At 53.4% G+C, this 15,750-nt stretch overlaps 1 protein-coding gene across 1 annotated transcript in view; it reads left to right on the top strand.

Moving 5' to 3' along the window:
• The window catches only part of PLEKHD1 (pleckstrin homology and coiled-coil domain containing D1), a 30,005-nt gene extending 18,354 nt beyond the window's left edge, over positions 1 to 11,651 (top strand). The window contains exons 7-13 of the mRNA XM_060003398.1: positions 2,858 to 2,952; positions 5,596 to 5,689; positions 7,396 to 7,574; positions 8,090 to 8,222; positions 8,623 to 8,767; positions 9,094 to 9,243; positions 9,539 to 11,651. Of these exons, the coding sequence (XP_059859381.1) occupies positions 2,858 to 2,952; positions 5,596 to 5,689; positions 7,396 to 7,574; positions 8,090 to 8,222; positions 8,623 to 8,767; positions 9,094 to 9,243; positions 9,539 to 9,708 (966 nt within the window). The 3' untranslated portion in view covers positions 9,709 to 11,651. The remainder of the gene's footprint in view (positions 1 to 2,857; positions 2,953 to 5,595; positions 5,690 to 7,395; positions 7,575 to 8,089; positions 8,223 to 8,622; positions 8,768 to 9,093; positions 9,244 to 9,538) is intronic.
• The last annotated feature ends 4,099 nt before the right edge of the window (positions 11,652 to 15,750 follow it).

Here is a 15,750-nt window from a genome sequence, read left to right as displayed (position 1 = left end):
TGGTGCTCCAGTAAGAGCGATGGCTGTGCCTGACGAGCTCCCAGGTTGCTGAGGGGCTCAGTGAAATAGAAGCCAGGGAGTGCTTTGTGGACCGGTAAGGCCCGTGCAGATACGCGCTGTGTGATGGTGCAGCTCTGACATCCTCCACTTGGCAGAAAGGGCAGGGAACTCTTGGGGTACGAGCTGAGAGTTCAAAGGGAACCATCCTGGGCTCTTCTGCCCTGGGGTCAGAAGACAATGCCGTTCCTTGGGTGCAGGTCCCTCAGTTGTCCCTGGCTCCCTTATCATCACTCTTATCCCCTGGAGGAGGGCAGCCTGCCTACCTTCCCTTTTCTGGTTGAACTGTGAGAGCTCAGCCTTGCATGTGGGCAGGCACATGGGAAATCAGAAATGCCCAGGGCCAAGTCAGGCAGGGTTCCTGCCATGCGGGGTGCTCCCAGTCAGAACTCAGACTCTTGGAGCTGGAAAGGACGGCCCCTTTCAAGGTGAGGCTCTCTGCCGACCTCCCTGATGGTTACTGATCCTGATTCTGGCATGGGCAGCTCACTACCTCCGGAGGTATCCTTTGCATTATTGCTCCACTATTTGGAAGCTCTTCCTTCCGTGGAGCTGGAATTTGCCGTCTAGTGCCTTCTTTCCAACCTCATACTTTGGCAACTTAAGTCAGGTGCAAGAGTCAGAAGCGAAAAAAAAAAAAAAAGTCAGAAGCACAAGCATGATGTGGTGGAGAAAGCCTTCAGCTGCAGGGGGTCTTAGCTGACCCCAGTCATGGCAGCGGTGCCGCAAACACTCATGCCGCCTTGGGCCGTGTGAACAGAAAGTTCTGGCTGCTTCAGTTACAGGTTGTGTGTTCCACTCCCATCAGCATTCTTAGGCTCTACCTGGACATCAGCTTCATTTAAGAATCACCCAGATGAAATGGAAGGTGGAAAGGAAGGGAGCAACCAGGAAGGAGATTTTCTTTCTTTTTCCTCTTTAATATAGAACTTTAACCCCTAATGGTAGAAATCGTGCTCTTTGTAGAAAATTTGGAAAACATGAAGAAGAAAACATATTTTATCCTTAACCCCACAACTGATCGGTAATTACTGTCAACTTTTTTTTTTTAATTTATTTTATTTATTTAGTTTTGGCTGTGTTGGGTCTTCGTTGCTGCGCATGGGCTTTCTCTAGTTGCGTCGAGCGGGGGCTGCTCTTCGTTGCGGTGCGCGGGCTTCTCACTGTGGTGGCTTCTCTTGTTGCGGAGCACGGGCTCTAGGCCCACGGGCTTCAGTAGTTGTGGCTCACGGGCTCCAGAGTGCAGGCTCAGTAGTTGTGGCTCGCAGGCTCTAGAGCGCAGGCTCAGTAATTGCGGCTCACGGGCTCTAGAGCGCAGGCTCAGTAGTTGTGGCGCACAGGCTCTGTTGCTCCACAGCATGTGGGATCTTCCTGGACCAGGGCTCGAACCCGTGTCCCCTGCATTGACAGGTGGATTCCTAAACACTGCACCACCAGGGAAGCCCCTACTGTCAACTTTTTGGTGTTTTTCCTTGGTCTTTTTTCCTATATAATATTCTTATATATATCTTAAACATAATAGGATCACATCAGATATTCAGTTTTATGGCCTTTTTCATGATACCTTTCATTTTGCCTTCATTAACACTGTACCTTCAGCAGTCTTCCATGTCATTGAACGTTCTTTGAAAACATTAGTTTTAGTGACTCTAGGGTCACTAATCGGACTCTTCCCTTTCCTTTGGGTTTTATTCCTTCTCTGATCCTCCTCAAAGCCAAGGGCAACTTCTCCCTACAGGCAGCCCCACCCCCTGGTGGGGTTTCCATTCCTTGAGAACAAAGCCCCTGGGTGAAGAATGAGGGCGTAATTTGGAGCTAGAAGATGAGAGAGAAAGTAGATCTAGAAATAATATCCTCCCACACCGTAAAATGTGGAAGAACAAAACAGTTGTCACAAAATGCTTCTAACCACCCTTGGCTTGAAGTGCACCCCTCAATACCACCTGCCACTGAACACCAGGAAAACAGAACCCCTGGGGGGCACCTGCTTGCTGGGAAAACACTTGAGCTCGCCGGCAATCCTGGAGGGACTGGTCTGGTTCCCCGGGCCAGCTTGTCCTGGGCTTTCTGGCTATACTGTTCCCTTGGGGGTGAGTCCAGGGGAGGCTGCAGCCACCTGTGCTCATTGTTTCCCAGATGCCTTGAGGAAAAGGGCTTTACTCTCTGACTTTGGGATTGGGAATAGCTTTCCTTTGCGGCTTCTAACAGGTGCCACGCCAGGGATCTTTAATGGAAATCTACACACACACACACACACACACACACACACACACGTTTCCCTCCAGGGCTTGGGGGCCAGCCAACACGCCTTAGGGTGCGAGTGACTGGAGTTGCCCAGTGGAGCAGACATCTAGAATTATCATCACGTCCTGTCGCAGGAGATAATGTTGGGATCCTTTCTAAACCCTAGCTCAGCATGCTAAGTGTGTTCTTGTTTTGTTTCATTTTTTATTCATTTATTTTTGAAATTTTTATTGTAGTATGGTTGATTTACAATGTTGTGTTAGTTTCAGGTGTACAGCAAAGTGATTCATTTCTATACACACACACACACACACACACACACACACGTATGCATATATATTCTAAGTGTGTCTTAAGTGAGCCCAGTTCATCACAGATCTCGGTTTCATTGAGACTGTGTGTCACTGAATGGGACCAGGGCTCCTCAGGGCTTAATTCCAGGTCTGGTGCAGACTGTGCTGAACCGCAGAGGGTCCCCTGGGTTAGAGCGGGGCTTCCTGGCCTCAGGAGCCCTTTGCTGCCTGTGACGCTTTTCTTCCTCTCTGATTCTCTTCAGGAGCTTGAGCGCCTGAACCAGGTGCTGGAGGCCGAGAAGCAGCAGTTTGAGGAGGTGGTACAGGAGCTGAAGATGGAACAGGAGCAGATCAAGAGGTGGTGGTGGGGCTTCCCTGGTGGCGCAGTGGTTGAGAGTCCGCCTGCTGATGCAGGGGACGCGGGTTCGTGCCCCGGTCCGGGAAGATCCCACATGCCGCGGAGCGGCTGGGCCCGTGAGCCATGGCCGCTGAGCCTGCGCGTCCGGAGCCTGTGCTCCGCAACGGGAGAGGCCACAGCAGTGAGAGGCCCGCGTACCGCAAAAAAAAATAATAATAAAAAAAATAAGAGGTGGTGGTGGTGCCTGGGGGAATGGGGCGGGGGCAAGGTGCACCCAGGCTAGGACATGTAGGACCCATGTTTCCCTTTAGGCTGGAGAGGCCTCCCCCCAGGAGATCCTTACTGCTTGATGACTTGGTTTAGATCTGTCCTCCCAATGCTCCGGGCCTTGGAGTGTGCCCAGAAAAAGCTGCAGACCCCACACCGATGAGCCACTTCTGCACCCTGGAGCATGACGCATGGGCAGGTGCAATCAGAAATCCCCATGAGCAACGACCCCCTCCTGCCTCGGGCAAACCTCCCTTACCCGGGGCAGACAGGTCAGGCTGGTCTGGAGGTGCCCTTGGCCAAAATCCTCAACATTCCCTGTCTTTCCTGCACAGTCTCTTCACATTCTGGCTAATGATGTCTGTCCCTTGGGATCTTTAGTCTGTGTATGGTTTGCAAACCCAGTTGCATATTATAATCATCTAAGAAGATCAGAATCTGCTGAAGTTAGGACCCAGACATCTATACAGTAAGTCCCCTACACATGAACGAGTTCCGTTCCAAGAGCTTGTTCCTAAGTCCAATTTGTAAGTCCAACAGATTTAACCTAGGTACCCAACTGACCCAATCGGCTGTATAGTACTGTACTGTAATAGGTTTATAATACTTTTCACACAAATAATACATATAAAACAAACACAGAAAATAAAGAAAACTTTTTCGATCTTACAGCATAGTACCTTGAAAAGTACAGTAGTACAGTACAACTGGCATACAGGGGCTGGCATCGAGTAAACAGGCAAGAAGAGTTACTGACTGGAGGAGGGAGGGGAGGTGGGAGATGGTAGAGCTGAAGGACTGTCAGCAACAGGAGGTGGAGGGCGAGCTGCCATTTCACTCACGCCTGACGCTGATGGCACAAGTTCTGGTTCCTTGCTGGATTCAGTTCTATCCACCCTCTTGAAAAAACGATCCAGTGACGTGTGGGTAGTAGCTCTTTCCTGGGCTTGAGATAAAGATACTGTACTCTGTACTCTATACAGTACTGTACAGTAAAGCACACAAAAGCACAACCATTTATAGAGGATGCACGCACGTGACAATGTACGCCAGACACGTAAACTAACTTACGTGATTGGACATGCGAATGCATGTTCACATCTTTGAAAGTTTGCAACTTGAAGGTTCGTATGTAGGGGACTTACTGTACTTTAAAAAGTTCTCCAGGTCGTTACTTTTTCTTTTCCTTTTTTTTTTTTTTTTTCTGCGTTGGTTATTCATTGCTGCTCGCGGGCTTTCTCTAGTTGTGGCGAGCGGAGGCAACTCTCCATTGCGGTGCACGGGCTTCTCATTGCGGTGGCTTCTCTTGTTGAGGAGCACGGGCTTAGGTGCTCCACGGCATGTGGGGTCTTCCCGGACCGGGGATCAAACCCGTGTCCCCTGCATTGACGGGCGCATTCCTAACCACTGCGCCACGAGGGAAGTCCCTCCAGGTCATTCTATGTTGCCTATCCATGAATTTGGAGACAACTGCTCTGGTTACTGTTCATGGTGCTGGTTGTTGTCACCATCACCATCATTATCATCCCCAGCACCATCGTCACTACTGATTATCAGTGATAGCCCAGAAAGAGTGTTCTTGAAACAGCGTTATAAAAGAAAGTCATTAGACATGTGTTTCGGGGAGGGAGAAGCTCAGAGACTCTCATCAGCTAATGGCCAAGCACCTGCTCACTTCCAGAATCGTGCCAGACCCTGGAATGGAAGATAAGCCCTCTCTCCCTTGAGGATCTGGTTTGGAAAACCAGACTCACACCCAGGAAACATCAACAATGTTTACAATGATGTACAAACAGGTGCTCAAGGGCACAGCACAGACCCCCTGTTTTATACGAATTAAGATATATGTGGGTTTCAACAGAGGTTAGATTGTGCTGGGCCTTGAAGGGTGGTAGGAGTTGGAAAATGGGTGGGAGAAGGAAAAGGCATCTCAAGCAGGAGGAAGGGAAACCGGGTGTAAAGGCCCAAGGGGACCCAGGCTTGTTAAGACAGCAGCAAGGAGTTTGTCACCCCAGAGAAGGGCCTCAGCCATGTCCCATGTCAGAGTGAGCAGACTGTAGCAAGGGCTGTCCAGGGAAGACAGGGTGAGGCCATTGTTTCTCCAGTACTCCTCTCTGCCCTTGGGGTGGCCCTGGATTTATTCTGACAGATTCATGTACACCTGGAGCAAGTGACTTCAGCCCCACTTGGCCGGGATCTCCTCCGTTCAGCCCTGGGCTCCTACAGCTGCTGGCAGCACCCAGCCACGTGAGGGGCTGGCCTTCCAAAGAGCCCTCTGAGCTGTATAGGGAAGCCGCATAGACTTCTGTGAAGCAGAAGCCACGAAGGGGCCTGGGAGGGGTGGGCACTGCCATACCCAGCCCTCTGTCCCTGCAGGGAGCTAGAACTGACTGCAAGATGCCTCAAGGGTGTGGAGCAAGAGAAAAAGGAGCTGAGGCGCCTCACAGAGTCCTTGCAGCAGATGCTGGAGGTGAGGGGCCACTGGCGGGCTGGCTGCCTGGAGGGAGCCATGGTCGGTTGGGCCACGTGATACAGTTTTTTCCAGCAGTGTTGCCCCAGAGAGTTATCTGCAAGGGAAACGGGGCACGAAGGGGAGCTGATCTAAAGGGTTTCTTCTCTGTGGACCATTGGGAACTCCAGCTGACACTTGAGGGCAAATTCAAGTTTGCCCTGGCCATGACTCTGGCCTTAGGAAATCCACTTTCTTTAGTGCTTATATATATTTTATTTATTTATTTATTTATTTTGTGTGGTACGCGGGCCTCTCACTGTTGTGGCCTCTCCCGTCGCGGAGCACAGGCTCCGGACGCGCAGGCTCAGCGGCCATGGCTCACGGGCCCAGCCGCTCCGCGGCAGGTGGGATCTTTCCGGACCGGGGCACGAACCCGTGTCCCCTGCATCGGCAGGTGGACTCTCAACCACTGCGCCACCAGGGAAGCCCCAGTGCTTATATTTTTATACTCGATGGAGGATCGATTAGGGTGGGCTGCACGGCCACCCACCACTTCCTTCTTGCGGCTCATTCACTGAGCTGTTCCCCGGTGAAATTGAGCGTGAGGGAAAATCCACTGCCAGATCACCTCCACTTGATACGGAAACAGCGAGGGAGGAGGAGGAGGGGGCATGTGTCAAGGACAAGGTGCCAACTCTTTAGCAGGGCGTCCAGGTGCACACTCTGGCCCCAGCCTCTGCTACCCTCCTGTCCCCTCTCCCTCTGCTGCCCCTCCACACGCGGCACAATGACATCCCCACATCTGGTTTAAACCACTGAACACAAGTGCCCCGAGGAAGCCGTGACCTCCACCCTCCACACCTTTGCCCACACTGCTCCTTCTCCAGAACGTGCTCTCACCTCTTCTCTGCCTAGAGAACACTTTCATCCTAAAGCTCAGCTCAAATATCACTGTAGTCAAGGTTCCCCGACTCTTCGAAGGAGGGATTTGCTCTGAGCTCTGGGTCCCCCCAGCACTTTGTACATCTGTTAATGCACTTGACACATGAGGTTGTGTTTTCCCAACAGTGAGCTTCACTAGGTTGCATCTTAAGTTCTCTCCAAGCCCAGCACCTCGAGTGAGCCTGGCATGTCGTGGGAGATCCGTGATGGTTACCAGATTCATGAACTGCCTTGCGGATCGCAAGGTTTCTATTCCCCCTTGACTGACTGCGGCTTTGTGGTGCCTTTATTTGTTTATCTTTCCCTGTCTTACCACAGGAAGTCGTTCTCATGGGTAGTTTCAACTCCAGAATCTCTTAGTAGTGCAAGATCCCAGTCTGATAAGTGGGGAGAATGTCTAAGTCTGCTCGTGGACTGGTTCCTGTTGGGTGTTCTTCACACAAGCCCAGCACACTCCCTCACTTGTTCCTGGAGGAACAAGGACCCCAGAAGCTCACGATGCCCTTGAGCCTTTGGTCCCCGTTGTAGTAGGTGCCCCGTCCACGTCCACTGCCACGAGCTGGGCTCCTCCCTGACTTCCTCGGTGGAGGAGTAGCCTTGCCTCAGTGGGAGGAAGGAGATCCTCGCTGGCCTTTTACCTCAGGGAAGAATGAAGACATTTCAGGTGTCCCTCAGAGGACTGAGCGAGGAGAGCCTCACTTCCCGGAATTGAAATCGAGGTGAGGGCAGCCATGGCGGAGAACCTGACTTAGGCTCTTTCTCTTCGCCTCCCTCCATGCCAGGAACTCTCCATAGAGAAGAAGAAAACCCTGGAAATGCTGGAGGAGAATGAGAACCAGCTGCAGACACTGGCCAATCAGAGCGAGGAGCCCCCTCCCAGTGGGGGTCTCCATAGCAACCTGAGGCAGATAGAGGAGAAGATGCAGCAGCTCTTGGAGGAGAAGCTCCTGGCGGAGAAGCGGTGAGGGAGCCCTAACCCCCTGAGTCGACAGAGGAGACTCTCCGTGAACTGGACACCTGGGCTCTTGGGTTCTAGTTGTCCTCGATCAAATGGGTCACTCACTTCCTTTTGGCTAGGACTCAGTTTCCCCACCAGACAAATGGGAAGCAATCCTTCACTATCCTAAACAGACTTGATAATTGTCTCTTGCAATGGTGTGACCCATACAGACAGTCATTAGGCCTGTCTAACAGAGCTTTGTGACAGGCTGGGCAGGTCCTCTCAGCCCCATTTTACAGATGAGGAAACTGAGCCTTGGAGGGGTTGGAGGACCTCCCCGAGCTCACAGAACTAGCAAGACGTGGACCCAGGACTCCCCTCACTGACCACATTACCCCCATCACCACCTGGGAGACAGGACCCAGCCAGTTCTGGGGCTCACGAAGCAGGGTCTCAGGTTTCTCCAGCCAGGTCCCTACTGGAAGGGAAGCCCCGTTGGTGAGTGGGCCCTGAGTGAACACCTCTCCCCGGGGCAGGATGAAGGAGAACGAGGAACGCTCGCGGGCCCTGGAGGAGGAGCGGGAGTTCTATTCCAGCCAATCCCAGGCGCTGCAGAACTCGCTGCAGGAGCTGACGGCGGAGAAGCAGCAGGCCGAGCGGGAGCTCAAGGTGCTGGGCCACTGGGAGCACGTGGTGCTCGGGGCCCTCCCCTCACATGGAGGCTTACTTCCCTCACCTGGAGACACTTCCCTCACATCCCTCCCCTCACCGGGCAACTTCCTGAATGAGCCCTGCTAATCTGACCAGCCAGGTGCAGGCAGTGCAGCCACCACGAGGGGAAGCCCTGAGCCTGACCTGCGGCGGGGCATCATTGGAGACACCTGTCCCGTGCAGGGGCTGAGTCCCGGCCATCGGGTGGAGGGCGTAAGACAAGAAGCAGGATGTGGTAACTTGCATCCCAGTCCGGAGGCGAGAAAGCCCGCTGAGCCACGGGTGATCAGGGAAGGCCTCCAAGGGATGGTAGCTGCCCCGCCAGGACCCATTTCCCTCTCCTCGCCTCTCCCCTCAGGCTGAGGTGAAGGTCCGCGTGGAACTGGAGAGGCGTCTGCGGGAGGCAGAGGGGGCCTTGCGGAGCCTGGAACAAGGGCTCAACTCCAAGGTGCGGAACAAGCAGAAGGAGGAGAGGATGCGGGCTGACGTGAGCCACCTGAAGAGTAAGCCCTGCCCCCGCCGCCGGCCCAGCCCTCGAGCTCTGCCCAGCCGTCCAGGCCCTGCGGAGCCCGGCCTGGGGCCGGAGCGCCACTCGGGGGCCTGGTGTGCACTAGGTGACCCATAGGTGTTGATGGGCATCTCCTGGGCGTGGCTGCCTTTGGCTCTTGGATCCGGGGTGGGGGGAAAGCCTGAAGTTCTGCCCCCTTTGGCAGGTGACTTAGGTCTTCAAAGGGATGGGGGTCAGCGTATTTCCCTCTCCACCCCACCAGGATCCTGGGGAGGGGAGGGGCGGGCAGGAGGGGAGGGTGCAGTGGAACTGCGGCCGCAGGGTTCTTTGAAGAGTGCATCCGGAATGCGGAGCTGGAGGCCAAGATGCCGGTCATCATGAAGAACTCCGTGTACATCCACAAGGCGGCCACTCGCCGCATCAAGAGCTGCCGCTTCCACCGGCGCCGGTCCAGCACCTCCTGGAATGACGGTGGGTGTGGCTGCCCCCCCCCCACCCAGGGCCCTGGCGGGTGGGACGGTCGGGGCTGTCGGTGACTAGGCAGGAAGAGGGCAGGGCGGGGAGGGAGAGGGGCTGGCCCAGCCCCGAGTGTGGCCCGAGCCCGGCTCCCCCAACCTTGGGCTTCTCCCGGGGTCATGGGAGCCCATGGGCCGGGAGGGGCTGGAGGATGGGGTGCGAGGGAGGGGGGCTGGGGTTGGGGACAGGGCTGTGCCCCAGTGGAGGGAGGGCTGTTCACGGCCGGCCCGTGGGGCCACCGTATCCCCAGTGAAGCCGTCCCAGTCCTTCATGACCTCCCAGCTGGAAGCCAACAACATGCAGGAGCTGAAGGAGGTGGCCAAGCGGCTCAGCCGGGACCAGCGCTTCCGCGAGTCCATCTACCACATCATGGCGACCCAGCCTGGAGCCCCCTCTGCGCTTCCCCCGGTGGGAAAGTGATGGGCGCCCCTCCCCGCCGCCCAGGTCCTTCCTCACTGGGGGCAGGAGGGAGGGGGAGGGGGAGGCCTCACTCTCCGCGGCTCCTCTCTGCCAGCGCTCCACGTGGGGGCCGGCCTCACCCGCAAAGGACAGGGGCGCCACCTCCCTTACCCTCACCCCAGACCCTACCCTTGGGTCAGCTCAGGCCAAGCTGGGTGCCGCCTGGTTGTCATGGTGAAGCAAGGATGCGGCCTGGCGGCACGGAGAGACTTTTCTGGCCGGGGAGCGGGATGGGCAGGGCAGGGCCCACCACCTTCTGCCGTGCCCGCTGTACTTCTCTGTGACTCTGCCGCCCTGCCCACCTTGACCCTTGCTTCCCAGGGCTTCCCAACCCTCTTTGCTTCTGAGAGCCACAGGCGTCCCTCGGTCAAGGCCCCTCTTTGACCACACCGCGGGGCAGGGAAGAAAGGGAGCTGGCACAGCCGCTTCTGGGCCGGTGGCCTGCCACCCTCGCCAGACACACCGTTCCCGGGGCCGGGCCCTGGCTGTGGGGCCACCCACTCCCTGCCCTACTCAGGGTGACTCGCCCACCTGCAGCCTCCGCGCCCTCCGGGGAAGATATGGCCCCGACATTCCTCCTGTGCATGTACCGAGGGCCCTGGGCGGGAGGGAGCTGTGGCCAGCAGCGAAACTGAGGTCTCTCCCAGAGGACAGGCAGCAAGTCAGCGAGTGGAAGAAGGCGGCGGGCTCCTCCATTATCCACTCCTGGCCCAGCAGGGAGGCTGCTCCCTCTGGCTGCCATGGCCCTGCTGGGCTGCGGGACCCCAGAGGTCTCCCTCCCAGCTGCCCTTCCTTCGGTCACCTTGCTGCCTCCTCTCCCGTAGAGGCTTTACCCAGTGAAACAATGTGACCACGAGCCCTGGAAGATGGGGGGCCATTGGTTGGCCCAGGGTCATCAGAGGCAAAGCTGAAACATCTGTTCGCAGCTTTTGTGGGAGACATTGCCCTCCAGGGTGCTAAGGACTGTGTGTCCCTCTCCCATGGACAGACTGTCTGGCTCCTCTCCCTCCAGGCCTTCCCTCCGAAACTGCCTGAGTCTGTTGGTCTCTCCAGAAAAGGGGTCCCCCTTGGGTCAGGGTGCTCAGGGGCATGGGTAGTATTAAAGGTGCTGATCTCTGCTGCTTGGACAATGGAGCCCAGTCTGAGAGGTGGACAGATGGCTGCAAGGCAGGGGCCTGCAGCCTGTTCTGTGGGAAAAGGAATGTTACTGACTCAAAACATGGGCGTGTCTACGGCTGGGCCAGCCAAGGCCAGGCAGGCTGCCCTGCTCTGCGGGCAGGACTGCCTGGTGAAATGAACCTCATCAGTCCCTTCTCAGCGGTGGGTGGACTTGGATGGCCTCAGCCAGTCTCTTACGAGCCTAGGTGGGAATAGGGGTGGAGGTGCTTCAGAATCAATGCATCTGAAAGGCATGAGTCTCAATGTCAAAGCTTTAAACGTGTAGAAACCTGCATAAACCTGAACTCATTGACCTAACGTGTATGTAGGATGGACTTTAAAATGAGGAAGCTTTAGAAACCAAGATTACTATTTTATTTTCTGTTTTTAAAGAATTAAATTAATAATGGTTTGTTCTTGGAGAGAGATCTTTCTGAAATTTTCAAATGCACTTCCCGGCCTAGGCAAGCTATTAACCAGAGAGGAAAGTGCTTTCTAACACACATTCACCAATCTCTAATTTCTTCCCTCCTATCTCACCCTGTACTCTCCACGCCTCAGGCAAGTCTGTGTTATCGTCAACCAACGGATCAATCCATAAGTATTTATTTGTTAAAAACTTACTCTGTACCTAGCACTGTAAATAGAAAAAGAGTAACATCCCTATGTGAAAATATGTAGGGGTGAAAATTACTTACTGGAAATATATGGACCTGATTTTTTACAGAAACAAAACCCTATTCCTCAGCCGATTAAAAGGGTTTCCTGCCGCGTCGCTTGCACTGTGGTCATTGCTAGAGAGATGTTGCCCCCTGCAGGCTGAATGTGGAATTATGGAATTGGCTGCCTGTGCTCATTTGCACACACGTTTCCCTCCCTATGAGGAAGTACTCCCCATTGCTGCACCTCCAGGGAGTGGCTTCTTAATAACTGAAAAATCTGTGTTCCCGCCCTGAGGTCCTGGCTGTCCCCTTGTAACAAGGACTACCAGCCAGATTTTCTTCTGATTTGAGCACAGACCAAAAGGGACAGAGCTGACTGCGCCCATGGGAATAGCCTTAGGCAGGCAAAGGGTGCCTAGTTTGATGGCTTGCTAGTTTGGGTGTCCCTATTGGAAACTGACAGTTCTACCTGCTCTGATGAGGAGAAGCTTATGCTTTTGTTTTGTAATCATGTAAGGGAGGGAGAGAAATGGTGATGACTGGGTTCTCCTCCTGTTTGATCCGTTCCTTCACTGGGGAATGGATGATCTATATCGTAGCCCCTTATATGTTGTTTCCCAGCATAATTATTAATGACTCCCCCTTTTGCTATCACAAGGGTCCCAGTTTGGATGGTATTTCCATGGTCATCTTAGCTTTAGTGCTTTTCTCCAGTGAAATGTGAATGGGTGAGGCAAGAGATCTGTAAAGTGTAAAACACTTGCGTTCTGATCTGCTCTCCAGCTCCCAGTTCCTGGGAAGGATCCACTGCCTGTATTTGTCTCTGGAGGGATGTGATTCTTGCCCCCATCCACCCTATCTCACCCAGCCCAGCATGACCTGGGCAGCCCGTGGGTGCTTGGGTACCATCCACGTGAGATTTGGAGCCTACAATGAATGATGAAGGTGAAACTGAAACTTGCTCGAGCCCAGGGTGGGTCAGATTTGGTCTAATTGGAAGGTAGTTATTAAACCCATCAAACAAAGGAGCCCTCGGATAAAGGCCAGCAGTCCCTGGGGACCCTTGTGCTTCTGCATTAAGCCAGGATGAAGCCACTCAGACCCCCAGGATGCAGCAAGGGCTCTCCAAGATCAGAAACCCTATGGCTTTGACTCTTGGGGGGGAAAGATGCTGACTTCTCTTATCCCACACCTGGGAGCAGAGGTGAAGGGAGCCTTTGGGAGAGGGTACAGTGGTATCCTTTTGTTCTTGCCACTTAGAAATAGAGGTCTGGAGTGGTCCCAGACAACCAAAGCAACTGGGAGAAACTGGTTGTTCAAACATCCACGTGGCCGTGGACGGGTGCGGTGTAGCGCCCCAGGTTTGGTCCTCCTGACTCTGCACATCCCATCTCCCCTTCTCTTCCCTAGACTTGGGCTTCCACTCATTGCTACCAACTCCTCTGGCCCCAAAATGAGCTTCCCTCTCCATCCCGCTGGGTTAAAGTTGTTCAGGGGAAGTTCAGGAAGCACTCCAAGCCCAGAAATCCTGGGGGCGGGAGGGCCTTCATAAACTCCATCCCCTTGGGATGAATTCTACCTGCAACGGCCACCAATGTTTCAATGCAGTCCGGCATTCCGTGTGTCCTTTGGCTTTCCCTCTGTGCAACCCTTGACAATCAGGCAGCGAAGCTGTTGTGAGTCAGGGCTGCTCAAAGGCCAGTGCTCGGCCACAGGGGCTCCAGGAGCTGTCCGGGCAGTTGCAGAGCCAGCCAGCGAGTTTGGGGCTCAGGTTCTCTGCCTTGCTTGCCCTGGAGGATCTGACACCTACCTCTGGGCCGAGAGTCCTGCTATGAACAGACTCAACCTGCCCTGTTATCCTGGCAAAAACTAGGACCGATGGGCCTTGGAGTGACACTGACCACAGGAGAGCCTTTCCTCTTGCAGGGCAGTGACCCCATCACAAGGCGCTGAGGGGAGGAACTTGTCCCACACGCTGCCTGCTGCTCCCCAGGGGGTGGGGCTGGTTAGCCTTGTCTCACTGCTTCCTGTTCTGGAGCTTTTGATAAGCCACTGTTTTAAATGTTTTTTGTACTTATATATTTTTATTAGATAGGACATAAATCTCTTAAATCTCACGAGGCTGCTCAAAGCCCTTGCAGTTTTGAAGTTCTATGATCTGAGAACTTTCAGCCGTGGAATCAGCAAAGACATGGCCGCCACCGACAGCACTGACCAGGAAGATACAGTTCTCAGGGATGACGTTCCAGCTTAGGTTGAACTTGGAGCCATGCTGTTGTCAGAAGGGATGAGAGGAGGAAAGTTTAGGGTTGAGATGAGAACAGGAAGGATAACTGGTTTATCACCCCAAGGAGAAGGTCAGTTGGAAGGCTGTCCTGGGAAAGGGAAGATGTCCGTTCTCATGTTCACCCTGGCGTCTGAGATCACCTGTCAGCATCACTTCTTCCCATCTTCCTTCAACAAATATTTATTATGATTCTATTGCATGAAGTCAAGCACCTACTATGTGCTTATTATCCCTATCACTTACTGTTTATTTTTTTTATTGTGATAAAATATACATAACATAAAAGTTTCCATTTGGGGGACTTCCTTAGTGGCGCAGTGGTTAAGAATCCACCTCCCAGTGCAGGGAACATGGGTTCGATCCCTGGTCTGGGAAGATCCCGCACGCCGTGGAGCAACTAAGCCCGTGCGCCACAACTACTGAGCCTGCGCTCTAGAGCCCGCGAGCCACAACTACTGAAGCCTGCGCACCTACAGCCCGTGCTCCACAACAAGAGAAGCCACTGCGATGAGAAGCCCGCACGCAGCAACGAAGACACATGCAGCCAAAAATAAATAAATTAATTAAAAAACATGTATATAGGGCTTCCCTGGTGGTGCAGTGGTTGAGAGTCCGCCTGCTGATGCAGGGGATGCAGGTTCGTGCCCCAGTCTGGGAGGATCCCACATGCCGCGGAGCGGCTGGGCCCGTGAGCCATGGTTGCTGAGCCTGCACGTCCGGGGCCTGTGCTCTGCAACGGGAGAGGCCGCAGCGGTGAAAGGCCCGCGTACCGCAAAAAAAAAAAAAAAAACATGTATATATATATAAAAGTTACCATTTTAAGTGTTTAGTTCAATGGTGTTAAGTATAGTCACATTGTTGTACAACGCATCTCCAGAACTCTTCATCTTGCAAAACTGAAACTCTACACCCCTTTTTTTTTGGCTGTGCCATGAAATATGTGGGATCTTAGTTCCCTGACCAGCGATTGAACCTGTGCCCCCCCATGGTGGAAGCCTGGAGTCGTAATCACTGGGCCGCCAGGGAAGTCCTCTACACCCATTAAACAACTCTCCATTTCCCCTCCCCCGCAGCCTCTGGCAACCACCATTCTACTTCCTGTTTCTATGAATGTGACGACTTTAGTTACCTCGTGTAAGTTGAATCGTACAATATTTGTCTTTTTTGTGATGGCTTATTTCACTTAGCATAATGTCCTCAAGATTCATCCATGTTGTAGCATGTGTAGGAATTTTCTTCCCTTTTAAGCCTGAATAATAGCCTATCACTTACTTTTAAAAAGAAAAAGGGGTAGACATCTTATTTTTGTCATAAATTGCTGTCCAGGGGTGAGGGCCCTGACCTTCTTAAAGGGTAAGAGAGTCACAGCTGAGCGGAAGCTGGGTCCCTATGCTTCCCTTTTTCCAGGTTGCTCCTTGTGATGGCTTCATGTCAAGGGATGCTTTGGTGTGCACCTCCTCCTTGTCCCCAGCAGATGGCAGCATGCTCTGAGCTGGGCCAGCAAATTCCAGTGGGAAAGTGAACTGAGGCTCTCAAAGAAAAGGGAGGGCTTTGTGACAAGGCCGAGGTTCCGCATTATTGGTGTGAGTCTCACCCTTTAAGACATGAAACAAAAGTCTCTGCTACAGCCAACATGTATTCAGTCTATTGTGGACCATGCACTTTCACACTGAGCTCTCTCTTTTGTCCTCACAACATCCCTCTCCTTGATTTACAGAAAAATGAACCCCAAGGTCACACAGCTTCTAAATGGAGTTTCACGTATTTGAGTTCATGGCCAGTGTTCTTTCTAGCATATGTAATATTAATGTGGAATATTAGTATGTAAAATATTATGTGTAAAGATGTAAATTGTTACATGTAAATTATTTTCAGTGAGCTTCCTCCTTCCCTTCC

The sequence above is a fragment of the Delphinus delphis genome, chromosome 2 (assembly GCF_949987515.2).
Source record: "Delphinus delphis chromosome 2, mDelDel1.2, whole genome shotgun sequence".
NCBI lineage: Eukaryota > Metazoa > Chordata > Mammalia > Artiodactyla > Delphinidae > Delphinus > Delphinus delphis.
This window is presented reverse-complemented; position numbering and strand designations above follow the sequence as displayed.